General features: G+C 42.4%; 1 protein-coding gene across 1 annotated transcript in view; it reads right to left on the minus strand.

Annotated features, from left to right (window-relative positions):
* Positions 1-13,553, minus strand: part of Wdr27 (WD repeat domain 27) — a 126,088-nt gene that overhangs the window by 45,367 nt on the left and 67,168 nt on the right. The window contains 1 exon segment of the mRNA XM_029568472.1: positions 4,880-4,977. Within this exon segment, the coding sequence (XP_029424332.1) occupies positions 4,880-4,977 (98 nt within the window).

Below are 13,553 nucleotides of genomic sequence, written 5' to 3' on the forward strand. Positions count from 1 at the left end.
TTTTTGTGTGTTCTTTAAATTCACTGAATTCTTTTATCATGTTTATAATTGTTCTTTTGAGTTCCATGTCCTGCATTATCTCTAGGGTGTTCTCATTGTACTCCTCTAGGGGACTATTGGTATTTGGTGGGGCTAATGTAATTTTGGTTTTTCATGTTATTATTTTTTCTCTTGTTATTTTGACATGTGAATTTCTTTTGTAGTTTCTGATTCTTGTGTGAGACTCAGGCCTTCAAGTTTGGGTCTGCTTCTTTTTGTGATCTTCTTTTTGTGATCTTTTTGTGATCTTGTCTAATTGGGCAGGCAAGTGCGTCCTGCTAAACAGTCATACAATTCAGCATCAGTTCTTACTCTTCATCCCCAGCTATGGACTGCCTCCATTTTTTTTTTTTTAGGAACATGCTGGCTTTGAGCTAAGTGGCTTATCATTTAAAAGAAGCATATTGATGTATTTGCTTCTATTGAATGATTATCAGAAATACACCTGGAATTCCACTTAAATGGCTTTTCTGCATCTATGAAGATGGCTATATGATTGTTTCCAAGTTGGTTATTAATATGATAAATTTACTAATAGGTTTCTTGATATTGGATCATTTGGCATTCCTTGGAATAAATCCCTCTTTCTGTGGTACAACACTATCAATGTGCTGTCAGGTGCTGTTTGTTCCTATTTCACTTCAGAGTTTTTAGTTGATATTCACAAGTTAAATGCAGTCGTTCTCAGAAAAGTCAAAAGTTTGCACATCAATTATATCCACTGAAAAAGAATAACCAGGATGCTTTCCTTAGATATCTATGCCTTGAAACCTATATTATTGAGATGTGTTGATCTTTCGAAACTTTGGTAAAAATCCCCCAACAAATCCCCTGGTGTTTTCTGCAGAAAAAAACCTGAAATCTTTCCTTATTTTCTTCTTTGAAAATTATCCCTTTTCATTTAATTTTTCTTTTGGAGAAAACTTTTGAAAGAATTAAAGAAAAGCACTTTCTACAGGAAAGTATATTGCCTGTGAGTTACTTACCTAGTAGAGGTTGTTTAAGATTGGGCCTTATTATGTAGCCCAGGTTGCTTCAAATTTGGCAATGATCCTCCTGCCTCAGCCTCCCAAGTGCTGAAATTATAGCACTAGAGGCTTCGCTGTCCAAGGTCAAGACCCTGGTATTTGGCCAGGTCCTTGGTGCTTTGTCCTCACATGGCAGAAAGCGAAAGTCCCCACAGTCAAGACGAAAGGGACTGAACTCATCCTCTGACTAATCCATTCATGCAAGTGGAACTCTGTGTGCTGGATAGCTTTAGTGTCAACTTGACACACCTAGGTTGAGGAAGCCTCAGTTGGGGAATTGCCTCCATTGGAGTGGCCTGTGGCTATGTCTGTGGGGCATCTTCTTGACTGTCGAGTGATGTGGGAGGGCCCAGCCCACTGTGGGTGGTGCCACCCCTGAGCTGGTGGGCCTGTGTTACATAATAAAGCAAACTGAGCAGGGGCCAGGGGAGCAAGTCAGTAAGCAGCGTTCCTCCATGGCCTGTGTTCCAGCTCCTGTCTCCAGGTTCCTACCCTGAGTTCCTACCTTGGGCTCCCTGATGAACTGTGACCTGGGAGATGTAAGACAAATAAACCCTTTCCTCCCCAAGTTGGTAGTGGTCAGAGTGTTTTGTCACCGCAATGGAGAGACAAACTAGAACGCCTTGTCATAATGCTATTAAATTTCAACATGGGTTTTTATGAGGACACTCTGTAGGATACAAACACTCGACCCACAGTAAGTGTCCTTTGAGAGAATAAGGCAATTTGAGGCACACAAAGGAGAAAGGTCATGTGGAAAAAGAGGGGCTGGCATAGCACCCAGCCAAGGAGCACCAAGACCACATGAGGGGGCCAGCCTGTCCAGCCCAAAGCCTCCAAAACAGTAGGGATATAATTGATCCTATGGGCTTAGGCTCCAGCTGTGTGGCAATGGATTGTACAACCCTGGGACACTATAAGACCTCTGTGTTCCAAAAATCCAGGAGGTGTGGATCTGGCATGGAGGATGGTGGTGGGGAGGGGTGACAGCTGCACTGGGAGAAGTGCCTGGTTCCCTGGCACTTCCCATGAGGAATACATGTTACACTCATGAGCTACACTTTATGGACTTAATATCACCATCTCACCCTTCAAAGATAGTACACTGTATATCGCACTGTCTTTATGAGTATGCGCTAGGTATCTGTGGTGACGAATAAATGAATGATGTTATCTGTGCCATAATTCAGAAAAAAAAAAATGAGCCTTTCAAGGTCATAGGTTACTGTTATGAAGTTCTGTTACCAGGTAAGAGTCTCAAAATACTGACAGTCGGGCTTGAAATAGATTTTTATCCCAGTACACAATAGAGCTGAAAGTCTATGCAATAATGTACCTTGAGACCTTAGACTCAGAGCAGGCACACTTACATACATGTCTGTCCTCTGCACCACAGGCCACGAGCCATCCACAAGGACTGAAAGCAACTCCGCAATGATAAGAACGGTTTGGATGCCCTTCGAATCGGCGCACACACCTGCAACAGTGGCAGCAGACAGCTGGGCAGTAAATAGTTGTACCTTACGTTAGAAGGAAAGCACCAACGTGTTGCTTTCCTTCATAAGAATGAACAAACAGCGAAAAGTCTTTCTTTTATGTCTGTATGCAGACCTGGGAGTGAAACCCACATCCTTATACATGCTGGGCAAACACTCTACCACTGAGCTACAGCCTCAAAAAATATTTATATGTGAGAATAATTAAATGGTAAATAATTAAGGAGACTTTTAAAAAATTTTTTAATTAACCACATACTTAGAAGAAGCATATCATTACATCAGCATTGACATATGCAATAACAATTTTCTGACCTAGGCTGCATCTCTTACAAAATTGGCTGTACATTTTTAGGTTTACAGTTGAATTATTACAGTTATACAATATTGTACTCAGTATAAACCCTATAAGACATAAAATTAAATGAGGTTTTAACCTTTAAAAAAGATCTCCATTTCACTATTAAAATACACAGTTTCATACAGAAAAATTCATTTTTAATGCAATTGACATTAAGATGTTTGCACATGCGTTTCTAATCTCTATATATCAGATTATTACTAGTCACAGTCGGTTACTTTCTGAGCTCCTTGGCATCTGAGCATGGATATAAAGTCATCAGGTAGATTTCAATGATAATGTTTTTCACACCTACTAATTATTAAGGAGAAAATTTTTATGCTTTGAAGAATTATTATTTTTCAATTTTTTTTAATTTTTAATAACTACATGATTAGCTTTTCACTACAGCTTTAACATATTCAGTAACACACTCCAGAGCAACAGTACATCTCTTTCACAAGTGTGTGCAAGTTTCTAGGTTCACAGTTGAATTAACAGTTATATAAGAGTAAAAATAAATTGGTTTATCTGGGCCAACTGTATGGCCTTAAACACCCAAAAGGAAAGTATAACCAAAGATTAAAGGGGCCAATATAATTTTTTAAGAGTCCATATGTATAGCTAAAGGCTACATAACAAGGAACAATGCCAGACAGGCGATACCTTCTTTTGAGTTGTTGGCCAGAGTGGCCAAAGGGACTCCCAGATAGTAACCCAGCATAGAACTAGGAAAATGAACAGCAGACCCTAATTTTATCCAAAGAAATACTGACAACTGATTACTGCTAGATGAGGAACAGCTAACCTTCCTAAACAAAGACCTCTAGATAGGCTGACTAGATTCACCAGAAGGGCAAGTAGTGGGGAATGGTCGGGGGTGCCGACAACACAGCAGACAGTAGCAGGGACATCAGAGTATAAGGAGACTTTTAAACTCTTCAAACTCTTCAAAATCATAAATTCCCAAATGTGACAAAACTGAGAGCAAATGAACCTTTATATGTGAGAAATATTGAGTAACAAGCACTTTCTAGATATTGCTAACATTTTTAATATAAACATGTTGCATTCTACACAAGCTAGAGGGCTGAGTCTCACAACCACTTATCAAGTGCTACATAAAACTTGTTCCCTGAAAGTCCGCGTTGGTGGTATAGCAGTGAGAATGAAAAACATGTCAATGAATATGTGCAATTTTATTGGAATAAACACTTTTTAGGAGTAGCCAGAGTCTTCTAAGAGAGCCTTTGACAAGCACAACCAATACCTAGTGAGTGCCATGGGGCATATGCTGGCTAGGCAGGGTCTCATCCACACCACACACAATTGGGGCTTTTAGATTCATCCTACTAACAGAGAGCAGAGCAAGCAACTGCTAGTTTTTTTCCTTATGAATATGTGTAGTACACACATATATTAATATGTCAATTTTATTACACTGTATATACATTGTACAGTGATAGTTGAAATACTATAATTATCAGGAGACAAAGACATATACTTAGATAAGATTTTGTATTTTACATATGATTATAAAATACAGTAATTGCTTGTTAATTCATTTTAACGTATCTTAAGAAATGCATTCACAAGGACATGACCCAGTAAAGTAGAAAAAGCAGCCCAGCTGTGAAGCATCGTCAGCATGCCTCCAAGAGGAAGCTGTGTGAGCTCAGTGCTGTCATCCAGTGTAGGTGGGACACATGACGGGAAAAGGAGCAGACCCACCTGGGGTGTCTGTAACTGAAGAGCACCCACTGCCTCACACACCTCTGAACTGTGTGGCCCTCAGAAAACAGACTAGCACCTGTGGTTTCACGATCCAAAACTGACTTCATCAACTCTGCCTACAAGCCAGGTTTCTCCAAAGTGTGTCCAGATTAGCCATAACCTTGTATTATTTCTAACTTGGATCAGGTTGCATTGCCAGCTCTGTTTCCCTAGGGTAGTGCCTTAATGCAGGTTGGCCTTACCTCAAGGTCCTCAAGTCCCACAGGTGAATCCCATCACCAATGGCTGTGGTCAGGAAAAGATTATATGCTAGGGACTGTTAAGTCGTGAATGATGATCCCTGTCATAGGAAGGGGAAAAAATCAATATAAACTTTTATTTTTTCATATTCTATTTATTGGCGGGCAGAGCATATGTGGTTTGCGTGTGAAGGTCAGAGGACAAAGTGCAGGGGTCAGTTCTCTCCTTCCACCACCTGGGGCCAGGGTGAACTCATGTCATCAGATTTAGCCTCAAGTGCCTTTACCAGCTGAGCCATCTCACTGGCCCCAAGATGGACTTTTAAAGGCTAATGACACCTAACAACACTTGAATGTAAAGTAGGAAATGAATGTAAACCCTTTTTATTAATAACAATTTTAGAATGCTACTCTTAAAACTTCAATGTGTATCATTGCATAGTAACCTACAGGTAGTAACAGTGCACAGGAAACAGGGTCCCACAAGCTATGGCCTAGTAATGATGTAGCATCTTAGCCTGAGTGAACACAGTAACACTTACAGAAATGAGATCACTAATGACCCGACGATTAAGCAATACCAGTCCACACAGTAACCAGCCAGGTACATTCTAACCTTAGCAGTGAATGTGTGTTTCCTCCAGATGCAATACCCTTGAGAGTCACAGAGCTAAAAAATGTTGAAGGATGAAAAGACTAACATGTTTACACACCAAAGATTTTATAGTATTGATCATAAGCTGTATTTAATAAAAAATAATGATAAATGGCCTCCTTAATCAGCAGTCAATTATTTCAGTTATTTATTTGCCCATTAGCATACCCTAAAATACATGAGCAGGTGCTTTGCTGATGAGACACATGCAATCCGAATGTGCCCTGGCATCCCACGCATCAGTGGGGAAAAGGACTCTACAAGTCCAGGCCCTGACTCTGAGGGGCTTGCCTCTCCTAGGCCGCAATCAGAAAGGTTGCAATGTGAAGCAATGGAACCAATCAGAGCAGCCATTGTGGCTCAAAACATTCCTCAAATGCATTATGATTCATAAGATTTCCTGTCTCCTACTGTGTCACATTTACCTAAAATATTAAGACAAATTCCATGAAGGACGTACATAGAAGTCATTTTTTATTTACAAACAGGAAATAAAGGCTTATATAAGTTCAGTACTAACAAGTCACATACCCTATGATAGGCAGCATTCTAAACACTTTTTTAACCCTTCATCCTTTTAGCAAACATAAACTATTCATAGGCTCAGGGATCTGAACACTTGGTCTCACAGAAAGTCACAAGATAGAGGCAGCCACCACTTCACTGCCAGGTCTGCAGGATGAAGAGAGAACGTCACAGCAGAAACAGCAGAGAAAGGCCAGACCGTGTACAGGGCAAGCATTAAAATATACTCCACAGGGCTGGAGATGGTTCAGCACTTCCAAGCACTGGCTCCTCTTCCAGAGGACCCAGGTTCGGTTCCCAGCATCCACAGGGCAGCCAACAACTGTCTGTAACTCAAGTTCCAGGGGATCTGACACACTCTTCTGAACTCTGCAGGCATTGCACAACACAGGTGTACTTACATACATGCAGGCAATACACTCATACACTAAAATAAAAATATTTTTTAAAAAAAGGAAATTAGAACATCTGTCAAGTTTTTTGAAATAAGAAAAATACTGGTATGAATTTAAAGAAATCAATAAACCATTAAAAATCATATATTTTCAATCCAAAAGTGAGTCATTTAATAATACATAGCATAGCAGGAAAGTCTTGCCATCAGCCTGGTTTGTACAGCACTCTTAAAACCTTCCTGTCCACCTTAACAACTAGAGGCCAGTCTCAGAACCGTGCTCCAGGTGGTGGGTGGGAACACCAGGAGCCGCCTCATGGGTGCTGACTGGAGTAGTCATAATGGTCCTAAACTTCACAGAGTAAGAAACGGCCTAGTTTTTAACTTTATGAAAATGTGGCATTTGGGTCAAGTGCAACTGGGCAGGACCCACAATGGCTGTGGTAAGTCTGACCACTCTGACATGCCCTGTGTCAAGGCACAAAAATGTAAGTGGCATCTTCAGAAAACAAGTCACTAAGCATGGTATAAACCTCCGTGACCTCACCCTCTCGCCTCACATTCCATCACATATCCATCAGATGTTTATTTTCGGGAAGTAAAACCAGTTATTTCCCCATAAGAAAACCTCAGAACTATTTTTCCTAACATAACACCTCCCATCCAAGAGCACCACATGGTTCTCAAAGGCTGGTGAGTCCCTGAGGCCACACCAGTGGGGAGCTGAGCCCACTGCAGCCAGCACATGGGGTCATGCTATAGCATAGCCTTGAGCAGCACCCTCAGACAGACATAATGGATAGGAAGAATTTTTAAGAGGAGAAAAGTGCCTTGACTGAGCAGAGTAGGTGTATTAAGTGTCACTTGTCACCCAGGAAGGGAGTAAGCTAGATCATGCTTCCTCACAGTCTGGTGGCTCAAAAGCCAGCCCTGTAAAATGGGAGTGGAATGACCTAATCTCAGTGCCATCTTGATGTGATGCAGGTACAGAGCTGTTTCAGAGTCCGTCACTAGCCCAGTGTACCTGGGAAGGGCAGTAGTCGTCTGGCCTTACCCACTATCTGAAGTCACATTGAATCAGGAGTCTGCTGCACCACCCAGGCCAGCACTGCCTCTGCCTGGAGAGCAGTGGCAACCCACTCTGGGGTTTCCTTCACTCTCCATGTGTCATCTACAGTCTGCTGTCCCTACCTCACCCCTACCACAAGAACCAGCAGAGAAGGAACCAAGGCAGCCAATGAACAGGGGATGTATGCTCTATGGAACTTCTACACAAAGCACTTAGCTGCTAATGAGGGGTGAGCACTAGGCAGCCAGGAGCACCCAGAGAAAATGTGGCTTGAGGATTGAGGAAGGTCCTCCTTAACTCCGGCTGGACCCTCTTAATTTGGAAGGGGGTAGGCCTGGGTTGGGGGAGTGATAGTAAGGGTAGGCCTGTGGCCCCACCCAAAAGGAAAGGTGCAGGCCAGCTGGTGTTGCAGGAGGTCAAAAATGACCCTAATTCTAAGTATGAGAAATGAAACACTGGATTCCACTGTTGGCAGAGGAATGAGCTTCTGCTGCCAGGGTGAAAAAAATCATGGGACAGTAGGTAAGCTAGAAGCAGGACTCTGTGTATCACAGCACAGCATGTAAAACATTAGCAGCACCACATGCATCATGGGTTAGCACTCTTCCTTTCTGGCATGCCAGGCTCCTGCAGCTAACAGGGAAAACAGACGTATATCTCAAGGTGTCACTACAGCGCCTCAAGCAGAAGTGGTGGCCAAGAGGCAACCAGGTAACAGCAGGCCCAGGCCCCTGGATGAGGCCCAGCAAACAGCAGCTCCCTGTACAACAACAAGCCCTAACCCATCACCAAACAGATGCAAAGCTCAGTCCCCATGATCATGCCCTCAGTTGCCTCACAGGCCCTCTAACATCCTCACCCCTTGTGTCTAACAGCTGGGCCTGAGATCCATAGCTGGTGCAGAGCACAAACTCACACATAACACCTACATGTGTATGCTTTGTTCACATTCTAACTCTGCAAGGACTGTCCCAACACCCAGAGATAAATCCCAAGGTCCTGATCCCATAACAGTCATGCCACTATTGCACCTGTGGACACATCTTGCCTGGTAGGTTGGTGTTGTAGTTTGCTTTCAATTGCTGTGATAGAAACACTGACCAAAACAAATTTGGGGAGAAAAGGGTTTATTTGGCTTGTACAGCACAGTCCATCATCAAGGGAAGCCAAGGCAGGAACTCAGGGCAGGAACCTGGAGCACAGAACATGGAGGAAACTGCTTACTGGCTTTGGCCTGTGCTCAGCCTGCTTTGTTATACAGCGCAGGCCCACCTGCCCAGGGATGGCACTGCCCGTAGTTGTCTAGGCTCTCTCATATCACTCAACAATCAAGAAAATGCCCCACAGACATGGCCACAGGCCAGTCCAATGGAGGCAGTTCACCAACTGAGGCTCCCTCTACCCTGGTGTATCAAGCTGGCAACTAAAGCTATCCAGCACAGCTGGTATTATAGAATGCGGGCCTGTCACTGGGTAAGTCTACTGATGGCTTTTCTCCTGCAGCTGCCTGGACGGCACCTTCTGGTACTATAAAATCAAGCCAGAAAAGTAGTTTTCAGGGCACCTCCATCTTGATTCCTCTGTGTCCTACAACCAAAGTGTGTTTTGTCTTCAGCAATAAAGTCTCACCATCTAGTTATGGTAGACAATCAAAAGCAAGCTTGAGTTGCTTGAGGAGCCTCTGGGCCTAAGTCAGGGAATCATCCTACAGCTGGCACTGGGGTTTTCATTTAAAACCCATGTCTTAGGCTAGGTGAAGCACGGTTTTGTCCACCCTATGTAGGGTTACCTCCATTCAAACTTTTTTTAGATTTTTTTTATTGGGAAATACCTCAGTTCTTATCATGTACCTCCTCCAGAGTGCCTAGCAGTGTCTAAAGGCATCCCTATTCTGCAGGTGGCTGGCCACCCACTGGGGAGTACATGAACTGGCACAGTATGGCCAGCCCTACTGGAAACCACAGCCCACGAGGCTCCCATACCAAAGTGCAGCATGGGAAGTGTGTTGGAAGTTCCCCACCACATATGAGATACACAGCTCTTGCCTGTACAGAAGGTATGCTTGTCTGTGCCACACCAGATAAGGGCATGTCCATGGGCCTTAGCAGATATACTTAGAAGCAACATGGTACCGCTGGCAAGCACAATAAGCATGCACATGAACACACACGTCAGAGCTACCAGGCTATGCCAACTTGAGAAAGTCAAAGGCAAAAGTGTACCCACCTACCCATGGCAGGGAAGTACACAGCTCACACACACCAGCACGGCTGGACCAGACACAAGCCTCCTACAGAGCACGTCAGACCGAAAAGGCAGGTCAAAGTCAATTTATAGCATAATTAAGACTTGGGTTTTTTTTAATTATTTACATTTTGGTTGGCTTGATGAAAATGTACTTATTTTACAGATCGGAGGCATCTCATTTCACTGTGCTTTCCATTTACCTTGCTGTGATGGACATTACTCCTAGAGGTGTGTTAGAATTGAGCAGCCCAGATGAGAGTTATTAGCAAAGAGCAGTTAGAAGACAGAATCTTAAATTCTACTACCAAAGACATGATTATGATTTTGAAAAATTGCTGAGTTTCAAATCAGAAACCCTCCCCAATCTTCACTTCTTTTCATCTGCTAATTTCACATTTCCCTCCTCTCATTTTCTTCAGAGACCTTCAGTCCATCAGGTTATTTGCGACCTCTCTGACTTCCGATGTAGGCAAAGGTGGCTATAAATTTCCCTTTTAGAGCTGCCTTTGCAAGATCTCACAGACTCTTCAGAAGAAAACTGTTATCAGGTAAGTATTCTGCATAATGCAGTTGTGGGCCCTCAGACATTAGCTGTTCTTACACCCAAACAGCTAGAAGATTTCTGCCTTTGTCCATTTGCAAGCTGAATGTCTGCACAATCTTTTAAAGTATTGGTTCTGTATGCTTAAAAACTCCTACTATGAAGGATAGCCATTTCAGTACCCTGTTGGAATGCAGAAATCATATCTAATTCAATTTCTGATCTTTTATGTGCTCACAAGAACTAAGAACTGTGTGAAAGTAGGTATGACTGAAATAGCTTTCAAAGACAAAAATCAAGTAGCTTTCATAGATTCATATTTGAAAAACATAATTTTAACTTAATAAACTGCTTCTGTGCTAAGGGCTCATGTGTACTGTATTATTTAGTGCTTTAGCAGAGGAAAGCATTATATGCAAAAGACTGAACACTCTTCTGCTGTGAACTGGGAGCAGAGAACGGAAACAGGAAAATGACAAGACAGCTCGGTAACAAGCATCATGCCATTTCCCAAAACAAAGATGCCTTTCTTGAAAATATGAGAAAAAATGCTAATTTTAAAAGAATTGTCTTTACCACATTGTAAAGCTATATTTTTTCAACTTATAAGTTAAAAAAATTAAGAACCTAAAATTATGTTTTGTATTTGTAACCAAAACGTCTGTAGCAAATTAATACAAGTTTGGGGACTAATTTTAAAAAAAGAAAAAAATCAGAGTGAGCACTAATCTGCCAGCTTGTCATAGCCCCAGGAAGAAATAAACAGCAAATAAAAGAGGATGCAGATCTGAACAAAAATGACGATTTTCATTTTCAAAATGCAAGTTCTAAAAATGTAAGTAGCTTGGAAATATACATTTTTAATAAAATTCACATAAGGAATTTGAAAGACACATGAGCAAAGAAGTATTTTTCTAATAATGAGCAATACTAAAGAGATAAGACCTAGTGTAGGTGTGGTGGCGCACACCTTTAATCCCAGCACGCAGGAGGCAGAGGCAGGCAGATCTCTATGACTTTAAGGCCAGCCTGGTCTACATAGTGAGTTCCAGGATAGCTGGGGCTACAGGGAGACCCTGTCTCAAAAAGATAAAGAAAAAAAATAGAGATAAGACCTGGTAAGTGTCAAGAGGCGCATCAAGAAGTGCGTGTTAGATTAACATCCACAATATTAAAGGACCTTCATACATCAGACTCATTTACTTCATGATCTTCTTCACGGTGGGTTCTGGGATCAAACTCTGGCCATCAGGCTTGTGCAGCAAGTGTTTTCACCTGTTGACCCATCTCTCCAGCATGATTAAAATATTTTCACTCAAGAATGACAATATTTGGCAGACTCGGTCACTTTTCACATTAGTTGCATTATCTAGTGACTCGCAGACTAGTAAAGCAAATCAAATACATAGGTATATAACATTTTTGGAGAAACACGTGCTGCTGTGGTATTTATCTTTAGGTAAATTTTCACACACTGAATTCTGAGAACACACCAAGACTGTGAATGTTATTTGTCAGATGCTAGATCCTAACATGCATGTGCTAACGAATCCTTCCAAAAAACCATTTGCTTTCTAGATTCACATCTTTGTGAATATTTTTGTGTTTATTTTTGATGGGCCTGAACCCAGGGCTTCATGTAAGCTGAGCTATTTTAAGGCATGAAGCTGTGAGCAAGTGCAAGTCCTGGTCGTGTTCCCTTAGACATGATTCAGATCAGCAAGTGTATGTTGGGCAGGTTCTCCATTCCAGACAGATGGCAGATGGCAAGATGGTGGAGAAGGTGATCTGCAATTACGTGCTTCAAATTCTCACTAACAAATGCAGCAAATTCATTTATATGTTAGCATTCTATACCAACATACAATTCCTCTCCATGTCATCGGTTACACTTGAAGAGAAATCATAACATTGGGGAAAGAAAAGATGGTGTTATGTCAGCAGTCATTTTTAAAGCTAGTAAGTTAATTGTGACATTCATTTAAAGACTCAGAAATACATAAAATCTAATAAGCAATCTTAAAACTAACCTGATCTTGGCAGGTTTTATTGTGAAATTACCACATAGACCATGGTCCTCACATGCAAGGCAAGTATACATTCTTGTCACAAATTACCAACCTGATCCCTCTGCCTCATAGCTTTTCTTTAGAAAAACCATAAAGAGTTTCACACAGCATGGGTTTTAATGTTCACTTTGCATGTCTGAAGTTTGTTATTTTAAGCCCCATAAAAAAGTTACAAAATTCTTCAAAGAGATTCCTTCATTCATCTAGGAACCTACTGCACAGTGTTTAAAAACATGTTTTATTCTAGTTTTATGCAGTTAGATTCTGCATAGATAAAGGAAGATGCAATAATGATAATCTTATCTTTAACAACCTTCTCTCCAAACTAATATTTTCCATGGTGTTCTACAAACCAGGAAAATATCTTCTATCATGACTGGGAGCACTGTGCTAATGGAAGGCTGTGGGTAAAGGGTTAAAAAATAACATCAGGCTCACTTCCCTCTGCTTTCCTGGGCCTGCACTACCCACCAGCCACTCTCTGGGTAAGTCTATCCTCCCCTCTGTGCCTTGACTCCCACAGGCTCACTCACCCTCCCATCTCCCCTGCCTGTCTCCCCTCCTAGCCTGGGTCCTGTCCCACTCCTTGCCTTGGCTCCCCAGACACCAGGGAACCACCACTGCTTCCTGATCCTGTGCACCCACACAGACCCAGTTCCTTCCCAAGGTCCCCAAAAGCCCTCTGGGCCTGGTCCCACCCTCACCTCTCTCTGCTTCCCTGGGTTGCACAACCCACCAGCCTCTTTTCCTGGATGCCTGGGCTGACTTTTTGGCTTCTTGATCCTTTCCATCCAGACCAACCCAGTTCCTCAGTGCAGTCCCCAGGAGCCCTTTGGGCCTCTTCCAGCCCCCATCTGCCTTCGCATCTCTGAGTGTCATGGCCACCAGCTGCTGGAGACCAGCATCTTTCCTGGGCCCTGCTCCCAGGCCAGTCCAACCTCCAAATTCATGAGGCCAAAATCTTTCCTGGAGGGATCCAGACCTTAAGAGAAACCCTGAGAGCATCTGATCCTCATCTGACTTGGGCCTCTGTGGGAACTCCTGAAGCCTGAAGCAACCTGGCCATTCCAATATAAAATCAAAAGAGAGAACCAGAATTTTAGAAGAACTAGCTTTTCATACCCAAAAAGTAAACCACAAAGACACATAAAGTTCACAAAAGGAAGGTGACCTAAAC

Source organism: Nannospalax galili, unplaced genomic scaffold, assembly GCF_000622305.1.
Source record: "Nannospalax galili isolate Female #2095 unplaced genomic scaffold, S.galili_v1.0 scaffold60, whole genome shotgun sequence".
NCBI classification, from domain to species: domain Eukaryota; kingdom Metazoa; phylum Chordata; class Mammalia; order Rodentia; family Spalacidae; genus Nannospalax; species Nannospalax galili.